We start from the raw sequence: 22,569 nt of genomic DNA on the forward strand, positions 1-22,569 counted from the left end.
CATGTATTTAGTGACTTGATTTTTGTGTGTGGTTGTGCTTTTTTATTGAACCTATATATTTGTGATAATTGAGGTGATTATATTTCATAACGACATTTGAATTATTGAGATGTTTCATCGTCCCCCTTTATTAATATCATATTCTGCACATGCATTGACATGAGATTGAATATGAATAACGTTAACACGTGGAGATCGACGGTGTTGAGATCAAGTTATCATTATAATTTGGGCATGTGGAGATCGTGTGTCACGTGTAGATCGTCCATGCTGGGTATTATTTGATTTTATGATAGTGCATTGAGACCGTCCGCACAGACACGTGAAGGTCGTCCATGTCGACATATGGACCTCATGAATTCCCCCTGAGTCATGAACTCTCGATGTATTTTCAAGAATTATTATGTATATACAGTTGAGAGAGTACTGAGTATTTCAGACATATCATTTCAATGCATATGCACAAAATGATTTCAATAAATTAAAGGGGGATGATGAAACATCTCCACGAATCAAATATCGCTATGACATAAAATCACCTCATTTATCACAAATATACATGTTCAATAAAATAAATAAAACCACACAAAAGAAACCAAGTCACTAATATATTAGCTAATGTCCATATGCATTGGCATTATCGAATTAAAATCTATTATCTTATAGTAATAAAAATTCCTATTAATAACACTTGTACTCGTACCAATGTTCGTCACACCATGGATATGAGACCCTCATCTTTCGCTCTTACCCATTGTCTATTTTATTTTCATCTTTAATTAAAAAATTCCTAACAACGTAGTTTAGGAAGTCTTAACATACTTTGAAAGTTAAATACGCGCCACGATACCTTTCCTTACACTTTTGAATACCCATAGTTAAGTTTCTAAATTTCAAGCTTACGGTTAAATCTCAATTCCTCCAAATGTCACAAATTTTTGAATTGTTCATATAATATAATACAATAAATAATTAATTACCTATATCAATATATCAAAATTTAAATTATAATGCGTATATTCGTAAAAAAACATTCTAACTCAACACCAGATTACGCTGCCAATAACCTTCGATAATGAAATCAATATGGGAACTAACATATATTATGCAAAACCCATCACAATTTAACATCCCCAATTGTTTGCTCCTCATTGGCCATCATTTACTTCTAATCAATATTTTCATCATTACCTAATTGTAGAATATAATTTTCTTGCCGATAATTTGTAGCAAAAATCTTTTCAAAACAACTATAACTCGATGACTTAGGCTCCTTTGCTTACAATATGTATTATTCTATTATTATAATGCAGTATGCAATTTCATATATACATTAAGGGGTTACTGTATATGAGACATTTTATTCATGTATAAAAAGTTACAATAGCTTTACTATATTTGGTAGAAGTATTGTATTAGGTATAAAGTCAACATAACTTATACCATGTTTGGTTGCATTTTGGTAGTCCTACATAATTAATACCAACATAACTTATGAGGGAATCTATGTATAAAGTTATGTATGGTAGAAGGTGGAATACATTATGTGGCTATTAGTTATACATGTATTAAAGTTATAAATTACATATTTACCCTCTTTATTTATTTTAATATTTTTAATTGGAAACTTATTGTTTCCTATATATAGGTTTGTTGTTTTTATTTCTTTTTTATATTTAGACCATTTTTATTTCTATTTTATTTATTTATTTTTTAATTGGAAACTTTATTGTTTCCTACCAATATGTGTTGTTTTTTTATATAAATATTTTTTTAATGTTAGAAATTGAATATATATTTTTTAACGGTACATATGCTAATCAAATATTAGCATTATTTATTATTCAATATATTTCACATTTTATTAGCATGTATTATTATTTTTTAAATAATATATATTAATAATTACAACAAGTTTAATATTCAATAGTTAATAATTTATATTGGAATCTCTACATAACTAAATAATATCTGCATAACTAATATCCACATAGCTAATATCCACATAACTAAACCCAAAATAACTGAATTTTCATAATTGATACCTGCAGAACTAAAACCTTCATAACTAAACCATGCATAGCTAAATAACTGCATAACTAAATCCTGGATAACTAATATCGGCATAACTAAACCCTACATAACTAAACTCTGCATAGCTAATACCTGCATAACTCTAACCAGTAATCAAACAACCCCTAAGGAGTCGTTTGGTTACGGTATAAGAGACATCTTATACATGTATTAAAAGTTGCATTAGTTTTACTATGTTTGGTATAAGTTTTGTGTTAGCTATAAAAGTCAACATAACTTATACCATGTTTGGTTGGTATGAATTTAAATGTTGTATAAAAGTTATTCATGTATTAATTTATACGGTGTTTGGTTGCATTTTTCGTAGTCTTACATAATTAATACCAGCATAACTTATGAGGGAATCTATGTGTAAAGTTATGCAGGGTAGAAGGTTGAATAAGTTATGTGGGTATTAATAATAGATTTACCCTAGTAATTTATTTTATTTTAAAACTGGAAACTTTACTGTTTTCCAATATATGTTTGTTGTTTTATTTATTTTTATATATAGACCATTTTCATTTCTTTTAAAAAAATTAATTGGAAACTTGATTGTTTTCCTATTGTATATAGACTATTTTCATTTCTTTTTGTATACTTACAGCTTTTATTTATTTATGCAAATAAAAATATTTTTTAATATTAAATTTGTTTGTAAATTTTTTGACGATACATATGCTAATCAAATATTAACATTATATATTATTTAATATATTCCACATTTTATTATCATGAATTATTATTTTGTAAATAATATATATTAATAATTTACAACAAGTTTAATATTCAATAATTAATAATTCATGTATTGCAATCTATACATAACAAAATAATACCTACATAACTAATATCCGCATAGCTAATACCCGCATAATTAAACTCTGTTGGATTTTAAAAGGTGTGAATGAAAAATGAAGAGTTGCGACTTTTATGAAAGGTTGCGACTTGTATGAAAGGTTATGACTTTTATGAAAAGTACTAACTTTTATAAAAAAAAAAGTTGTGATTTTTATGAAAGGTGAAGACCTTTCTAAAAGATTGCGACTTTTCCAATGGTTTGTGACCTTTTCTGTAAGGTACAATAAGAACATTTTCGCACTATCTCTTGTTTTCTATAAATTGAGGAATTTCCTCTAATTTTAAAAATAGAATTTTTAGACTTCTTCTACAAAAACTAAATCTAGTTTTCTAAATGTACTTTACTGCCATTGAGTGGCTGGCTGACACCAGCGTTTTGGGTATCAATACACTGGTGATTGAGATCATTCTATCCTGGGAGGACATATTCCAAATCAAACCTCGGATACTAGAGGAGAATAATTTCCTTAAGGGAACACTGTGCATTCACTGGGCTTGATCTTCTTCCTGTTTTTCCAGATTTTGGTATGCGTTACAGATTTTAAGTTTGTGAATTAATTTTTGTTCTTTTGTTCTTCTATTCTTCATTGGTTCATTAAACTTTTGTAACTTCGTGTTTCTACAAAGTTTGTAGGAATCAATAAGATTCTTTAAGCACAAATTGATAAAAATTCTTCAATAAGAAAAATATTTCGTGTATTTTTTCTAACCTATTTTTTATTCTAGTGTCTCTACTAGTTTTAATTTTCTAGTTGTGAAAATGTTCTTAAACTTTGTTGTCATACAAAGTTCTTCAAAGTTTTGTTCTAAGTATGTTATGAATACAAGATGAACAACAATCTTAAGGAAATTATTATACTGTTAATATTTCTTGTATTCTACTGATTGAGAGAATTTGATCATGGAAATAGAAGATAAATGCATTACTTCTCCATAATTTGTTACTTTGTTTAGCAAGATCGAAGTGAGAATGTATGAGAAAAAATTGGTGGTATTCCAAGTAAAGATTACACCTTGTAACCTTCTTATTCTTTATCTGAGGAAAATAATTTCTAAAGGTTAACAATTTTGATATTTATCATGTGAGTATTCGGAAGAAGTTCTGCAAATCGTATATTTTTTAAATGAATTTTCCCTGGCAAATAGTGTTGCCTTTAAAATTTACTAGCATGCAGATTGAGATACACATATTTTTTTTGATATATAGTATGTTAAAATGTTATAGTTGGAAGACTATTCAAAAAGAATAACATTTCTAAGTGATGGTCTAAGAATATATTTTATTACGTTCATAGAAGAAGAAAAAAAAATTTTTGTAGTTTTGTACTCCATGTGAAATGTTACTATGTCTGATTTTTGTAGACTAAAAACTTTTGTAATTTTCTACTCTAGATAAATTGGACTACGCAATTGGTTTGAAGAATATGAAAAATTCACATAATGTTGTACTTTTGATTTTCTATAAACTTCAATATTATATAAAAATAAATTGTACAATTTTTTAGTCCTTATTGTTAGTATTTAGAATACTAAGTGGTATATCTATTTGCGATAGAGCAAAAATATCAGTGACTTAGAGTTTGTGATTTTGTGCCTATATGGAATGAACTTTTAATTGAAGGAATATAATTCTTTTGTATAATAATATTTCCAAAAGATGTTTCATATTGTCAATTACATTTTTAAAGTCTAGGAAAGTATGTGGAAAAAGTATTTTCAAATACTTGAAAAATATTTTTGAGATCACATTTAAAATGTGGGGGTTCTTTGCTTATGTTTAGACTTGGTGTCTAATTTAACTTTGGATCAAAAGATATGAAAACCAGTGATACTTTTGTATTATGTTAGACCCACAAAATTATTGAAGTATATTTGGTGTTGTGGTTGTTAAATTTCTCTATTACTAGTATATAATATGACTAGTATGAAACTACCAAATTATATATAGTTGTCCAAAATAATTGTTTTCTTTTATTAAAAATTGTCACTTAAAATGTTGTGATCTTTCATGAAAATATATGTCTATTATAATAAAAGTATTTGCATAAACATGAATATTGGTGAATAGTCATTTGTTATGTTTTTTGTAAAAGAAACATTTGGACTATATTGTCTTTACTGGACCCGAAGAAACTTTGTTCATGGGTAGTTCCATAACAATCAAATTCAAAGCTATGGAAAGGTCCTTCTGAAAAAGACACTTGACAAGGTGATGACTCTAAACAATGTTTATATCACACAAAATTGTAAGAAATAGGAACAAAATATTAGTGAGAAAAAAACTACCTCACGAAGAGCTTTTCAAACTCAATATTTTTATTTGTTCTTACTTGCTTGAGTCAAAGTTTGTGATATGAACAATTGGGGCATGTTAATTACAAAAACTTGTAAAGGAAACTGATCAACTTAGAAGCTTGTCTAACTTTGAGTGCAACAAATAAAAATGTCATGTTTGTGTGGAATCTAAGTATGTTGAGCATTTTTATAAATCTGTTGAAAGGAATTCTAAATCCCTTAGAGTTGATTTACACTGAAATTTGTTATATGAAGTCAACACTATCTCGTGGTGGAAAAAAGTATCTCATAACTTTCATTGACAATTGCATTAAAAATGACTATGTTTATTTGCTGAATGGTGAGGATAAAGCAATAGAAATGTCTAGAAGTGATAAGAATGGAGAGTATGTATCTCCTTGTGCAGAAATATTTTTTTTATAATGGATTTATCCATCAAAGTGCTATCCTATTCACCTCAATCTAAAGAAAAACCAAACGTTGAAAGAAATGATGGATGCATTAGTTCGGGTTTATCACAAAACTTGTGAGGAGGAACTATCCTTACTGCAAAAGGGAACAACAAAAAGTTGTCTTTTAAGAAAGAAAGAAATTTTGTTTGTTCAGGACAATCTATTCCATATGAGAAATGGAAAAGAAGAAAAATACAACTTGAAATATTTCAAAGTGTGGGGGTGTCTAACCAAAAAGTTCCTTTTCCTAAAAGGATTGAAACAGGACCTAAGACTGTGGACTATAAAATTAGACTTGAATAGTCTAGTGAAAGGTCTAAACAACCTTGGAAAGAACAAAAGAAAAATGTACTTAATAAAGAGATTCAGAGCCGTAGTAAATGTCAAAGGACATATACATATGATTTTGTAACATTTCTTGTGTCTTATGTAGACTCATCCCTTTTGGACTCAATAATGAGATTGTTTCAATTTGAGCAATCTTAAGAAGTTGATTGATCTTTCTCCAGGAAATAAACCTTTGGGTTGAAAGTGAATTCTCAAAAGGAAAATGAAAGTCAATGAAACTTTTTACAAATATAAATCAAGACTTTTTGTCAAAGGTTTTAGACAAAAATAAGGTCTTGATCTTTTAAACACATAATCGCCAGTAACTAGAATTACATTTATTTGAATCTTAATTGTGTTAATTGTGGTATATGACCTTCAAATTCATCAAATAGATCTAAAAAAACTCTCTTAAACGGAGAATTGGAGGAAGATATTTACATGGAACAGTCCGACGATTTTATGGTTCCTGGCAAATAAAAGAAAGTGCACGAACTTGTTAAGTCACATTATGAACTAAAACAAGCACCTAAACAATGACATAAGAAATTTGACCAAACCATATTGGCAAATGGATTAAGGAATGATGGAAGTGGTAAATGTGTTCACATTAAAATAACAAGGTCATTGTTTGTTTGTACATTGGTGATATGTTGATCATTAATAGAGACACATGACATAAATGCTACGAAACGTATGCTAGAAAGCAAGTTTGGAATGAAATATCTTGGAGTTGTTGATGCAATCTTAGGTATAAGAATCCTTAGAACTCCATAATACTTAGCATTTTCAAGGTCTCAATGCATTGAAAAGGTACTTGACTAGTTTAAATATTTGGATTTCAATATTCTCAAGTCTCCAATAAATGTGAGCTTTGAATTTCAAAAGATTGAAAGTGAAATTGACTCACAATTGTATTGTGCTAGAGTATTGTGAAGTATGATGTATATCATGAAATGTGCACGATTAGATATAACATTTGTTATTAATGAATTGAGCTGGTTCACAAATGATCCCAACAGATATCATTAGATGACAATAAAAAAATTTGGAATATTTGAGAAATACTTAAAACTATGTCTTGCATTATAAAAATATCCAACAGTATTGAAATAATAAAGTGATGCAAATTCGATCACCGAACAAATGAAGTAAAATCCATGAGTGGATATGTATTTACTCTTGGTAGAGGAGAAGTCTCTTAGAAATATTTCAAAAGAGACATGTATCGCTAGCTCTACAATGATCTCTGAGCTAGGTATTTTATATATGGTCGGTGAATAAGTTGAAAGACTTCGGAATTTCTTCATAGATATTCTTTTTTGGATCAAACCATTGGCATTAGTATGTATACACTTTGATAGTCAAGATGCAATAGGTAGCTCATAGAGCATGACGTATGACAGAAATATCGTCATGTATGACTTAGACATGATACTGTTTGAAAACTACTCTCTAGTGGAATTATCAGAATTGACTATGTAAAGTCAAAGGATAATGTGTCGGATCCACTTACAAAAAGGCCTAACTAGAGAGAAAGTTGAAAGATCATCTTAGGGAATGTATTTACAGCTTAGGACAAGTCATCATGGTGGTAACTCTATCTAGCAGATTGGAGATCCCAAGAGCTAGATTCAAGGAGAAAAACAAAGTTATGAATGACGGTTCGGCATTGTCAACAAACTCAATCCATTCTCATGATGAAGAAAATGCTCAGGGACAAGGATACAACATTAAGGCTTGTTAATAAAGCTTAATGGTTTTTAATGATTTTCTAAGTTTGGCAGAGTTGACCAAATAGCATATCTATTCGATAACATTGTTAGGTGAAGTGTAAATCGCTTCAAAAAAGATTATTTTCAAAACTCATCTCTCTATACACTGATGAAAGAAGGAGGTGTTCATAGCTAAAAAGAACACAACTGTAAGAACCATAAATAGTAAAGGGTTAATTGTGTGACATATGGTTGTCTAGGTATACACCAAAGCTTGACGGTTCAAAGATATTGCATCTACCGATTGACCGAGTATATCTGTCATATATTCACTACGGAAAGTCCAAGGGGGAACCTACTTATCTAGATGCAATTAATTCTTGCTTGTAAAGTACATATATTGGTATGTTTCTTTGTCTTTGAGTCATTATCCATTCATGCAGGGGATTATTGGGTTATAGAAGGTGTGAATGAAAAATAAAGAGTTGCGACTTTTATGAAAGGTTGCGACTTTTATGAAAAGTTATGACTTTTATAGAAAGTTGCGACTTGTATGAAAAAGTCATTATTTTTATGAAAGGTGACGACCTTTCTGAAAGATTGTGACTTTTTCAAAAGTTTGTGACCTTTCCTGTAAGGCACAATAAGAACTTTATCACACTACCCCTTGTTTTCTATAAATTGAGTGATTTCCTCTCATTTTAAAAATAGAATTTTTGGACTTCATCTACTACAACTAAATCTAGTATTCTAAGTGTAGTTTACTATCGTTGAGTGGATCGCTGACACCAGCATTTCCCGTATCAATACACTTGTGATTGAGAACACTTTATCCTGAAAGGACATATTTCAAATCAAACCTCGGATATTAGAGGAGAATAATTTCCTGAAGGGGATACTCTGCATTCAGTGGGCTTGATCTTCTTCTTGTTTTTCCATATTCTGGTATGTGTTACAGATTTTAGATTTGTGAAATTTTCTATTTTTCTGTTCTTCTATTCTTACTAGTTCATCAAACGTTGATAACTTTGTGTTTCTGCAAAGTTTGTTGGAATTGGTAAAATTCTTTAAACACAAATTGATAAAAATATCTTCTTTAACGAAAATATTTCGTTTATTTTTTCTAATCTGTTTCTGATTATAGTTTCTCTACTAGTTTTAATTTTCTAGTTATGAAAATGTTCGTAAAACGTTGTTGTCTTACAAAGTTCTTCAAAGTTTTGTTCTAAGTATATTAGGAATACAAGATGAACAACAATCTCAACATAACTAAACTCTGCATAAGTAATACCTGCTAACTAAATCCTTCGTAACTAACACCTACATAACTAATACTTGCATTACTAAACGATGCATAACTAATATCTGCATAACTCTAACCAGTAACCAAATGGCCCCTAAAGGAATTGGAGCTTTAATATGATCTTACCTGGAAGAACATCGGCATGAATATATGATTTGCATGTGCGACTTAGTCTCCCAAGTAGCCTCCTTAACCCTTCGATTGAACATTACTGAATCAACTTCTTTTGACCTCAACTTTTGAATTTATCTATCCAAGTTGGTCACTAGCTCTTCTTTAAACATCAAATTCTGATCAAGTAACACTAAATCCATTTGAGTCACGTGAAAAAGATCTTGATGGTACTTCGTCAATATCAAAATATGAAATATCTGGTGAACACCCAATAAGCCAGGTGGCAAAGACAATTCGTTAGCCACCTAACTTATACTCTCAACAATCTTGAAGGACCAATATACCTAGGGCTCAAATTTTCCTTCTTTCAAAATGTCATCATATCCTTCAATGGTGGAACTTTTAATAAAATTCACTCCCCACCATGAACTCCAAATCATGAACCTTTCGATCTGCATAACTTTTTTATCTACTCTGAGCCATGAAAAGCCTATCTTGAATCAAATTGACCTCGTCAAAGGACTTCCTCAATAATATATACCATACAGACTAATCTCAAATGCATCAAACAAACCAACTAGAGATAAACATTTTACTACCATGTGATGCCTCAAATTGTGCCAACTAAATACTTGAATGACAATTTTTGTATGAAATTGCACTAAAATCCCAAAATGTATCCCTATAACCACCAAAGTTGAGCACACACACTCACTACTATTCTAAAGGACCTTAATGGTCCGTTCAGACTAACTATCAATCTCTATATGCAAAGATGTCTAAGATCCATTTGAGTTCCAACTCTTTATGCGTAGGCCACCAAAAATGAGAATTAAATTATATGTCTCGATGTGAAATAATGTATATGGGCACTCTATGTAAACAAACTATCTCACAAATGTAAATCTAGGCGAACTTCCAAAAACTATGAGTAGTCTGAATTGATATGAAATATGTAGGTTTGATCAATAGATCCACTATAACCATATAACATCAACTTACACAAGATACGTGTAAATCCAACCACAAAAACCCATAGCAATCCGCTCCCACTTCAAATCTAGTATAAGTGTCATTTTAGTCATTCCTATAGGATTTTGGTATTCATACTTTACTTGCTAACAATTCTAATACCAAGATAAAAAATATACTATGTCTCTCTTCATAGGACACTTCCAATTATGTTACTTCAAGTCATAATACATCTTAGCAGTCCCTGGATGAATAGAATGCCTCAAACTGTGGACATTCTATATGATGAGTCTATTCAAATCACCTGTTCGAGGAAAATAATTTCGATAATTTATCCTCAAACATACCTCACCATAAAGAATTGCCTCCTTGGATTCACCTTGTAACACCTTTTCTCAATTCTTACACAAACTTACATCATCAAATCGTTGAGCTAGGATGCTCCAATAAGGACGACATCATCTCCATTAAGCCAACACCCTACCATGTTTTAAATATCAAGTCTCATAAAGTTATTGGATAAGGCAGGGGCATTCACACTCAAAAGACTTTCTCTCACCTTTAAGGAAAGCTAGACTATCCATAATTAGTGCCTTTTTGAACATACAAAATCTACTACCACATTCGTCTTGCTAAAATGATAAATGATAGTCATCCTATAGTTCTTGAGAAACTTTAAATCATCGTTGCTACCTCAAATTGAGATTCCTTTTATTGAATAAATATTGAAACACCTTATAATGTACACCATAATAATTCCTCTAAAACTTTAGTGTACCCACTATAACTGGTAGTATAGTTCTTCTGTAACACCCACAATTTTTTTAAGTTAAGACTTGAACTATTCTTCACTTACTTGTAGGGTCATATTAGGTGATTCATAAATTACCCTTATGTGTAAAGGCAAATTTATTAATGTGGGAATGATTTTGATATGAATTTAGGGTCACTAGAATCCCCTAGCACAAAGCAGGAGTTTAAAGTTTCCTTGCTAATTAAGATTTGATGTAAAATTGCACTTATGTCAACTTCAAACGGGCATATCTCTTAGAACATAAAGAGTTTCATGGCTCATAACCTATAAAATTAAAGGTATTTGAATCCTCTTTCCAAAGACACCAGGTTTGTGTCAATCCAAAATTTGAGTAAAAAGTTATGATAGTTTAGTAACTTGGTACAGTGTAGTCACAAATTAGCCTACAGGAAAATATTTTTTAAAAAAAGGTCGTCTTTTGTCTTTTAACCTCTAAGAAAACCATAATCGATTTTCTTGACTAATTAAAGGCTCAAAATAATTAGGTTTTCATCTTCTAATCCATCACTCTCGTATCTCTCAAACCCTAGGGCAAAACCCTAAGGATATATCAAAGTAAAAGACTCCATTCAAGATTCTTTTAATCTTTTTCACGATTCTTCTTCAAGGTAAGTCCTTCCCCAAGAATTCATTCTTTACAACTTAAGTTCCTCCACACAGTTATGAATCACTGATAAAAATCGTAATTCTTGGCCATAGAATTTAAGGAAACTAATTCAAGAATCTCAAGAAAGATTTTCTTAATTGTTTACCTTCAAGCTAGGGTTTCAAGGCGCTTCTAATCAAGTTACTTTTCAAAATAATTCAAGAACCTTGTTCTTTCAGGTATGTAAGACTGTCATAGTGTTGGACTACTTCATCCTCACGCCCTACATCTACCTTCATTTTAGTAAAAGAGGAATCTAGAATTCTACCCCTAGATTTAAGTAGTCTTGAGATGAGTTAATTTTGAGTTCTCGAGTTCCTAATTCTTGAGTTGAATCATTCATGTTCATTTCTGTATGAACCCTATGAATTGAGTTATAAATTTTGAGAATAACATCTTTTTCACTTATCACAAACTAAAAAATTAATAAGAACCCTATTTACTTACCAATAAAAAATTGTCCACTATGTTATATCCTTGAGAAAATGATTGCTGGTAAAAGTTAGCAACATATTTGCCTCAATCCATTTATCATGTATTGATTATGAGATTGGAAGGAATTTGACTATTGAATAAAAGTATTTGTCATTTGAGGTTTGCTTTCTGTCTATTTGATATAGTAAATTCATGTATTTTTCCTCACTCCTTTTCAAATTGTTGAGATTTAGATTTGACATACACAATTAAAAGAAACAAAGTTTTGCTGAATCTTACATATTGTAACCTAGCAAATACAGAAAGTTAAGATCATGTATCCAAAAAACCCAATCTTATTGATAGTACAAAACACAAAGTATCTTTCAAGAAATTCATCAAGTACTTTTACTTAAAAATCTAATAGAATATGAAAAACAAATGTTAAGATATTAAAATTCTACCAAGCCTCTCCCTCCTTCATTGACACCACTATTTGCACAAATTCACCTTCACTAAATCCATCACCGTCGTCGCCAACAAGGCCCCACAATTTGTTTTCGAATCCATGAACCTCGTGATGACCTTTGCCAACCCCAATTCATGTTGTTCCTTGCATCTGCAAGAAAAAATTTCACCTTACTCTTGTAAAAGTTGTTCCTTTTGTGTTTCTTTATTGTAGACTTCCTCCTCAAGATAGAATATTACCCTTTCCTTTTCATGGAGCATGTTTCAACAACTCCAACATATGGATTAATAAGAACAATTTAGTTATATGTGTCTTGGCGCCTAATTAACGTGATAATAAAAGTTAGTGTTGTGTACTTTAGGAGGTGGTTGTGAAAATCACTTCTTTCATATATGCAAGGAAAGTCTAGGTAATCATTTCTTTAAAAGAAACTTGGTCAAACAAGCTATAGTAGTCCAACAAAATTCAAATAATGTAAAGGCTTACCTCTTTTACTTCAACGGTTTCTTGATCAACTTCAAGCTTTGATAAACCCCTGAATACATATTTTATTACCTTCACAATAGAACATTGTTTGCTCTTATAATAGTAATACCGCAATCCAATAAATATTTTTGTTAAGAACCATCTATATATACGATTTTACAAAGTTCAAACTGCACACATTACAAAGTAATAATATTACTAGCTCTCATTTTCTGTATATATCATTGGTTAGAGATTCGTTGGTCCTTAGGATGAATTGTAGCTATATATAATTTTAAATAACTAAGAAAATATACAATATATAAAATCCAAAATATGTTTTGACTATGTCAATATTCTTTTAGTTTGGTAGTTACGACTTCATCTCATTCCAATTTGAAATAAGAAAGTAGGTTTAGTTATCGCCTTGCACACACAATACAAATGTTGTGATTCTTTTTTTTAGTAAAACGAAAAGATAAAACAAGTGATAATATATTAAATTGAGGATTCACGATATTGGTAGTTAGTAAATACCAATTCGGCGCATTACATAGATTCATACATGTTGGAGGTAATTTTGAGACCTTCCATCTAACAATAAACATATGTAGCTAGATAGATGAATATATATAATGCATATGTGTACGTACTTCAGGAAACTACCTCTTGACATAATACGGGACCAGGGATCACGAGTGACCCAACCTAACCATGTGCCCAACATATCATAAGCATACAAAAAAATAATTAAATAGACATGAACTATGAAGAAGCTAAAACAGTGGCTATCTGGAGTGGGAGAAACCCAATTAATATGAATATATAAAATATACTAAGAGTTTAGTGATAACTCAGAGATAAACTCAACAATCTAAAAAAAATTGATTCTACTACTATATCTAAAAAGCTCTAACTGAGTTGAGTTGTTCGGACAAGCTCCCGAGCTAACTCTAACAAAATTGAAATTTAAATGTAAAGACTAAAATGAAAGCATGTATGTTGTCCTCAGAATATGAGGACTCAACACTGAAGTTGTTGAAACAACTGTTATAACCGTCCGAACAAACATAATTACTGTAATATAGCAAAATAGATCAACTAAGATCTTGTTTTCAAAAACCCATGGATAGAACAAAACTTAAAGTGATTTCTTTCAAGAAATTCATCAAGCACTTTGGTAACAAATAGTTTCAACTAACAAAACTAAATTATAGTCTCCAATATCTCTCCCTCCTTCGTTGCAGCCATCGTTTTGAACCTTGCGAGCCCAACACCAATTTAGGTTGTTCAGGAAATATTCTTTCTTGTAATTTTCCTTTGCTATGAATTTTCTTATTTGGTCCTTTGTTTCAGTCTTTCCTCCCAAGATTGACGATTCTATTTTTGATTTTTGGGAGGATTCTTCTTTTGACATTCCAATATCCTTTCATTTTAAAAGTAGGATTGTAAAAGTACAAAAATATAAAAATAAAGTTGCCTAAAAGCTATCGTAACATAAACTTACCTTGTTTTTGTATTTGAAATCCCTATTCATAAGGTTGTTCCTTGCGTCACCAAGAAACTCTTTTACCTCCCTCGTGCCATAGTTGTTGATTTTCTGTTTCTTTGTTGCAGTCTCCTTCTTCAAGATGGAACATTCTTCTTTTCTTTTCTTGGAGCATTTCTTAACAACTCCAACCTTTGGTTTATAAGGACAATTTAGTGTGTGTGTGTGTATATGTATTAGATCTTTTATCTTTTCTAAAACTTGGCCAAACAAATAGTTATTATTCAACATGCAGGGATATAATGTAAGAGCTTACCTCTATTACTTCGTTAGTTTCTTGATCCACTTCCATCTTCAGCTTATCAAAACCTTCGAATATATAATTTCTTACCTGCACAATTGATCGATACTTGCAACCTTTGTTCTTGTGAGTGTAATACTGCAATCCAATAAGATAATTGTTGAGCTTATTTATAGTAATTATTAATACATTAGAAAGTGATGATATTCACATGCTCTCATTTTCTTGATTTATCATTTGGTTAGAGATTTATTGGTCCTTAGGATAAGATCAAGCTGGATAATTTTTTAATAATTAAAGAAAATCATACAATATAGAACTCTACATAAGTCTTGATAATAATATGAAACAAGAAAAAAAATTTGATTATCGCCTAACACACACAAAATAAATTTGAGAAGAAGAGAAAATGAGCGATAATATAATGTAGGTTGGGGTAATTTTTAGACCTTCCTTTTGAACACCAAACATAGAGAGATAAAGAGAGAGAGATATGTATAAAGTATAATTTACTTAAGTCACATAGTGTGAAGAGTTAATTACATTATTTCCCTACTCTTTTTCAAATTACAAAAGTTCCTTAAAATTTATGGATCTCAGATACATCACTAGACTTTCGGATACATCACTCGACCTCCGAATACATCACTAGACATCTGCATACATAGGTGAGGGATGCATCCAAGAGGGGAGGGATGTATCAGAGAGACAGAGGGGATAGGACGTCCGAATCTATCACTAGACTTTCGAATACATCAGCTAGACATTCAAATACGTAGGAGAGTGATGTATCCAAGAGGGGACTTTTGAAAAAAAAATCAAATGCTAAGAAATTTTAGAGACTGTGGTAAAATAAGATGTGTATTTAGGTAATTTTACAAAACATAATGCATTTGTGTACATACTTGACGAAACTAGAAATTTTCAACATTCATATAGAAAAATAACTTTCACGTTGTCTCCTTTCAGCTACCCATTCATGTAGCATCTCCTTGTATTTATGATTAAGCCAGTAAGGATCACTAATTCGTTCTTCTGCGGGATCTGAACTAACCTTTTGTGGTTTATAAATTGTGTAATAGTTAGCTTCACCTTTAGAAGGTTCAATTCGGAAACTAACATTACGAAAGATTGATCTTTTCTTCTTCTCATCGGTCAATTTTTCCGCTACTTTTAAAGCTTCAACGTCATTCTGCAATTGAGAAAACATTTTAAAGTTTTGGTGCTATATTAGGAGCTATCTCTTATTTCCCAAATTAAAAAAATAATGATCTCATAAACCTTTTTTTAAAAAAATCCCAAACAACTTAAGTAAAACAACAAATTACTGATAGAGTAATCTCAATTAGAAGAGAAAAATAATATTTAGAAGACAGCATACCGCCATTTGAGCACTATTGATTGTCGAAAATGGTGCCATATGAGGAATTATATCTCGGCAACTTTTCATTTCATATGAAGAAGTCATGTTTATATGAAAATGGATATTAGAAAATCTTTGTAGGAAAAAAAATAAAGAAAACTAAAACAACAATAGTTGAAAAGTAATGTAGTTTGAGGATTGAAATATCAAGGACTATTTATAGATAATTAAATTGAGAAGATAAAAGTAGTTTTTAAGATAGATAAAGATGAAATTAATAAGATAAGATTGATATATAGCTTTAGCTCTTTTAGAAACATAAACCAAAATATTTGGATATTTGGTTAATACTTATTTATTATTTGTAGAAGGTGGCTCTTTTGGAAATTCTTTTACGATATTTGGTTAATACTAATTTACCATTTTTAGAAGGTGTCTATTTAGTCTTATAGAAAAAGAATCACGATATTTGGATATTTGGTCAATACTTATTTACTATTTGTAGAAGAAGGGATGTGTCAGAAGACCCTTCTTCTTATCCTAATTTGACTAAATTTATGTTTCATTAATTTTGCTGAGTCGGATAATGTATGCAGTTACACATATATAAAATCGAGTGAACACAAAATTAGAATCAAAATTATATTTAAAAAAAAATAGATTATCGGGGTGGCGGGGATGAGGTACAACTATCCCCTATACTATGATGAAATCTTAGAGACACACCTTAACTAAATTAAGGTCCTATTAGCCCCCCTCCCCCCGAATTTTTTTTTTTTTATAATTTTGTACACCTTTTTGGCTTGTGTGACATTAAAATATCTCCCACGTGCCTCAATTACTGGAGACACGGGGTGTGCCATGTAAGCCGAAAGGTGTACCAAATAAAATGATTTCAGTTAGTCATATAAAGTTGTTGGGAAACGGTCGTCTAGTGATATGATATAAAGCCGATGAAAAATGCTTCCGTCTAGTGAAATGATATAAAGTCGATGGAAAATATTTTGGCTAGTGATATTGTGCCGAATGAAAATGGTTCTAGCAAGAGTTTGATTATTGTGATTTGATGCATTTTGATACTTATGTTTGACCTACTTGTTATCTGAGATTGATATATTTGTTACTTGTGATTGATCCACTTGACATTGAGATTGGGTTACTTGATACATGTTGGTTGTTGATTATTGGATTGTTGACTGTTGAACTATTATTAGTGAGCCTTATGAGTTGTGTATCGTGAAATCGTTAGGTTAGGCTAAATTTTGTTCAGGTTGTAGTTTAAGGAGGTTCAGTTGGAATGAAAGAAGTATTGAATGTTTTAGGTAGTTGGATTTTTATTAGGTTGCTTATTGGGTACCGTGTTGATTGGTACTCACTCCTTTCTTCTGCACTTTTGTAGGTTCCGAGCGCAGTACCTTGTGATTTCTCTTTTTCTCCCATCTCAGAGGCTTGTCAAAGAATTTTTGAGAGGTAACTACTTGTCATCTCTAGTTCTTTTATTTATGTTTTGTTCATTTTGAGAAAAAAAGACTTGAGACTTGTACTTATTTCTTAATACCACACTTATGTATTTGTGGTTTGAACATGTAAATGTTGGTTTTAGTAAGTTTTCTGCTCTTCTGTTGTTTTCTTATCTTTCCACATTTCTTTTGTTTCATTAGGTTGAGGCTGACTTGACTTGCTGGAAAGAGAAGAATGCAATCACATTCTTTTTTGGATCGTGACACTAATAAAACACATAAACAAAGTACTATAAAGGAGAATTTATTTAAATAACAAATCCCTTACACATTTTTTTCTAGCAGGGAAAAGAGTTTTAGAAATTCAAAGATGACGTTTAATGATTTACTTGTTGAAGTATGTCCTACCCCGAGCCTACACCCTGGGCGTGACAGGCACTCGAGAACCATTGATGGCCCCAAGAAAACCCTTGGTCTTTCTTAACTCTTAGAAGAAGACTTACCCAATTGTTGGATGTTGATCCTGGTTACCTGTATCTGCATATTAAAAGATGCATGCCAAATGGCGTCAGAACATAGAATGTACGAGCATGTGGGGGCAAATCTAAACATGATATAAGCTTAAATTTGAACTGGAGAAACAACTTACTTTATCTCAACTCAACTCTTTTTAATATAAAAACAAAAACAATATTGTGATATAAAGAAAATCTTTTAAAACAGAAGATAACAACTCAATGTATTGAAAAATAAAATGTATCTCAGTTTGTATGCAAAAATACAAATAAACTCTGTTTGGGAGAATCTCTGATCGACAACCATCACTATGAGCTATGTGATGATACAACATCTCATCCACGCTGCCAAAATTGTTTTATACCTTAAGGGGTATAGAACTCCTCAATTAAGTGGATCCACTAGTGTATTCTTAAAATTAATAAGGAATCATCTAAAGTATGACCCTTCTACTCACTTAGACTACATGGTTTATGGAGGTTGTTGTTGGGAAAGACAAGGCACTAACAAAGAATGCCTGACAGGATAACAACGGAAGAATACCCAAGTCTATACTTTCCCTTTTCGATTTGAACCAAGAGAAGACAAACAACCACATGCAATATGATAGTAAGGCAGCAAGTAATTCAACCAAACAAATATCACAAGGCAATAATAAACCAATCACACAAGACACCAAGATTTACGTGGAAAACCCTTCGATGTGAAGAGTAAAAAACCACGGGACCAGAAGCTCCACTATAATCACCAAGAGTTACAATATTGTTCTCCAAAATTGGCCACAAAACAAGTGCCAAACAACGAGCAACAACAAAATAAGGTTGCACCAAATCTAGAGAATTAAATGAGCAAAATCACCAATTTCGCAGCTACTGTTTACGACAGCAAAACTGAAGCTGCAGGCCACCAAATCCAACTATGTCAGTTCCTAATCAAAGATTGAGATGAAGATAATATGCTTTCCAAAAATCAGCTCAATCGGACAAGAAACGAAGCGGGAATTGCAATTTGAAGTTGGCTGTTAGGGCTGAATTTTGATTGCGAAAAATGCTCTCTCTTTTTTTGGCTGCTGAAAGAACTTTCTGTATGTATGAAAATAAGACCTAAATAGGCTTATATTTGCCTCATAAGAATGGGCCTATGGGCAAAAATGGGTTGGTCCAAATTGGGCTTTTATTTATCCACATAGGAAGGGAAAAAGACCCATAACCCAACAATTCTCTCCGTCACGACTATGTGGAGGAGACCGCCATCCCGGCGACCATGCAACAATCTTCAAACTTCCCTCTTGGCAAAGCTTTAGTCATCATATCGGAACCATTGTCATTTGTATGAATCTTTTCAAGCTCAAGCAACTTAGAATCCAACACATCTCGAATCCAATGGTATCTCACATCAATGTGTTTAGACCGACCATGGAACGTAGAATTCTTGCCAAGATGTATAGCACTTTGATTGTCACAATAAAGCACATACCTCTCTTGAGCACAACCAAGTTCCCCCAAGATCTCTTCATCCAAAGCAATTCTTTACAAGCTTCAACGACAGCAATAAGCTCAGCTTCTGTAGTAGATAGAGCAACACATTTTTGCAACCTAGATTGCCAAGACACAGCTCCTCCTGCAAAAGTAACCAAGTACCCTGAAGTAGACTTGCGAGTATCAACATCACCAGCCATGTCTGAATCAGTATAACCACAAAGAATAGGCTTCCCTGTACCAAAACACAAACTCAGACTAGAAGTGCCACAGAGATATCTCATAACTCACTTCACAGCATTCCAATGTTCTCTTCCCGGATCAGAAAGAAAACGGCTAACAACTCCAACAGCGTGAGCAATATCTGGTCTTGTACAAACCATTGCATACATCAAACTACCAACAGCTGAAGCATAAGGAACTTTCTTCANGCATCGCATACATCAAACTACCAACAGCTGAGGCATAAGGAACTTTCTTCATATCTTCCTTCTCATCATCACTAGAAGGACACTGTTTCGTGCTCAATTTGAAGTGCATAGCTAAAGGTGTACTGACAACCTTAGCTTTGTCCATGCTGAATCTGCGAAGTACTTTCTGAATGTACTTCTCTTGTGATAATACCAATTTCTTGGCCTTTCTATCACGGACAATCTGCATGCCAAGAATCTGCCTTGCTGGTCCTAAGTCTTTCATAGCAAAAGACTTACTCAACTCTTGCTTCAACTTCTGAATCCTGCAAGTATTATGACCAACAACAAGCATGTCATCAACATAAAGCAACACAATAATAAAGTCACCATCAGGGAACTTTTGCACAAAAACACAATGGTCTGAAGAAGTCTTCTTGAAGCCCTGCTGACTCATAAAAGAACCAAACTTCCTGTACCACTACCTGGGAGCTTGTTTCAAACCATACAAGCTCTTGTTCAATTTGCAAACATAATTCTCTTTACCCTTGACTTCAAAACCTTCCGGTTGCTCCATATAAATTTCTTCATCTAAGTCACCATGGACGAAAGCAGTTTTAACATCCATTTGCTCAACCTCTAAATCTAGACTTGCAGCCAAGCCTAGAACCACACGAATGGATGACATCTTCACAACTGGAGAGAATATCTCATCAAAATCAACTCCCTTTTTCTGATTAAATCCCTTGACAACTAATCTAGCTTTGTACCGTGGAACTGGATTACCATCTTCATGTTTCACCCGAAAAACCCACCTGTTTTTCAAAGCTTTTCTGTCTTTAGGTAACTTAACCAAATCAAAGGTATGATTATCATGCAAGGATTTAATCTCATCTTCCATAGCATCAAACCACCTTTCTTTTTCTTCACTTTCCATGGCCTCATCAAGACACTCAGGTTCTCCCTCGTCAGTCAAGAGTACATACTCATTGGGAGAATAACAAGATGAAGGAATTCTCTCTCTACTAGATCGTCTGAGAGAACTCTCTGGAGGAAAATAACGAGATGAAGGAATTCTCTCTCTACTAGATCGTCTGAGAGAACTCTCTGGAGCATCTATAATTGGTTGTTGGACAACCACATCATCTTGCACTGGAGCATCAACAACATCATGCCAGTCATTCTGAACATGATCACCATCTTCATTATCAACTTGATTTTCATCATTATGAAGATTTTCTTCCGGTGCAATAGTCAAAGGAACTGGATCAACATCAACTAAGCTCTCACTACTCTGAAAATCAGCCTTGTCAGCTTTGTCAAAATCTTCAATTGTTTGGTCTTCAAAGAACACAACATCACGGCTTCTAACAAGTTTCTTCTCAACAGGATCATAGAAACGATAGCCAAATTCATCTTGACCATAACCAATGAAGATACACTGCCTAGTTTTAACATCCAACTTTGACCTTTCATCCTTAGGAACATGTACAAAGGCTTTACACCCAAAGACTCTAAGATGATCATAAGAAACATTCTTACCAGTCCAAACTCTGTCAGGGACATCACCATCTAAAGCAACAGCAGGAGATAAATTGATAACATAAGCAGCAGTATTAAGTGCTTCTGCCCAAAAGGAATCTGACAGCTTAGCATCTGAAGCATACATCTAACCCTCTCAACTAGAGTTCTGTTCATCCTCTCTGCTAAACCATTTAACTGAGGAGTCTTTGGAGGAGTTTTCTGATGCCTAATACCCTGCTCTCTGCAATATCTATCAAAACGGACCAATATACTCACCACCATTATCTGAGCGGATGCATTTCAATGTCTTCCCTGTTTGTCTTTCAACCAAGGCCTGAAAACTTTTGAACACATCAAGTACTTGATCCTTGAACTTCAAAGGAAATACCCAGAGTTTGCGAGTATGATCATCAATAAAAGTCACAAAGTAAAGTGCACCACCATGAGATCTTACCTTAAAAAAACCACACAAATCAGAATGTACCAACTCCAGCAAATCAAGCTTTCTTGAAGGCGGATGACTCTGANCTGACAACAAGGTTGCGGCTAGAACTACACCCGTCAAGATGAACACCTCTTTCTAACCTGGTTCAATCATCGATTATCGAACCACTAAACCTGACTCCATAATTGAATCTGGCTCTGATACCACTTGTTAGGACCGAAAAATAAGCAGGTGTAGACGCGGAAGCTAGCAAAGCAAACCTCAAAAGATCACGAGTAAGAAGACAACGAGAAATATATCAAAAGACACAAAGATTTAACGTGGTTCGGTCAATCGACCTACGTCCACAAAGGAGATGAGCAATCCACTATAAATATGAGAGTACAAAATACAGAGGGAAACAACCTCAACCAATTCACTCGGAATACATGGGAGGTTCATACAAGTGATAACCTATCAAACTTGTGACCGACAAATTCTCCCCCTAACCAAAACTCTCAAAGCCCTTAAGACTACATTGTGAATGCTGATTAAGTTAGAAAGAACATTCCTCTATTTATAGAGTCCTAAACCTTTTCCTACCAGAAAAAGGATTAGTCAATCCAAAACCTTTTTCCTAAAAGGAAAACCTATTTATGGTAAGAAATCAGGGCAAATAAAACC

General features: G+C 32.4%; 1 protein-coding gene across 1 annotated transcript; it reads right to left on the reverse strand.

Moving 5' to 3' along the window:
* Positions 1-14,088: 14,088 nt before the first annotated feature.
* LOC114075263 lies at positions 14,089-16,178 on the reverse strand. Its single transcript, XM_027913762.1, has 5 exons — positions 16,092-16,178; positions 15,684-15,902; positions 14,726-14,848; positions 14,428-14,601; positions 14,089-14,346 (listed from the first exon to the last, which is right to left on the reverse strand). The coding sequence occupies exons 1-5, from the start codon at positions 16,176-16,178 to the stop codon at positions 14,089-14,091; spliced, it is 861 nt and encodes a 286-aa protein (XP_027769563.1).
* Positions 16,179-22,569: the final 6,391 nt, after the last annotated feature.

Source organism: Solanum pennellii, chromosome 12 (assembly GCF_001406875.1).
Source record: "Solanum pennellii chromosome 12, SPENNV200".
In the NCBI taxonomy this organism is placed as follows: Eukaryota; Viridiplantae; Streptophyta; class Magnoliopsida; order Solanales; family Solanaceae; genus Solanum; species Solanum pennellii.

What these genes read in the sequence shown, in the direction of transcription:
- LOC114075263 (XM_027913762.1), bottom strand. Translation starts at nt 16,178, where the DNA reads ATGACTTCTTCATATGAAATGAAAAGTTGCCGAGATATAATTCCTCAT. An exon ending in TCAATAGTGCTCAAATGGCG is followed by an intron (nt 15,903 to 16,091) that starts GTATGCTGTCTT and finishes TCTCAATTGCAG; the next exon opens with AATGACGTTGAAGCTTTAAA. An exon ending in AAACTAACGAAGTAATAGAG is followed by an intron (nt 14,602 to 14,725) that starts GTAAGCTCTTAC and finishes TATAAACCAAAG; the next exon opens with GTTGGAGTTGTTAAGAAATG.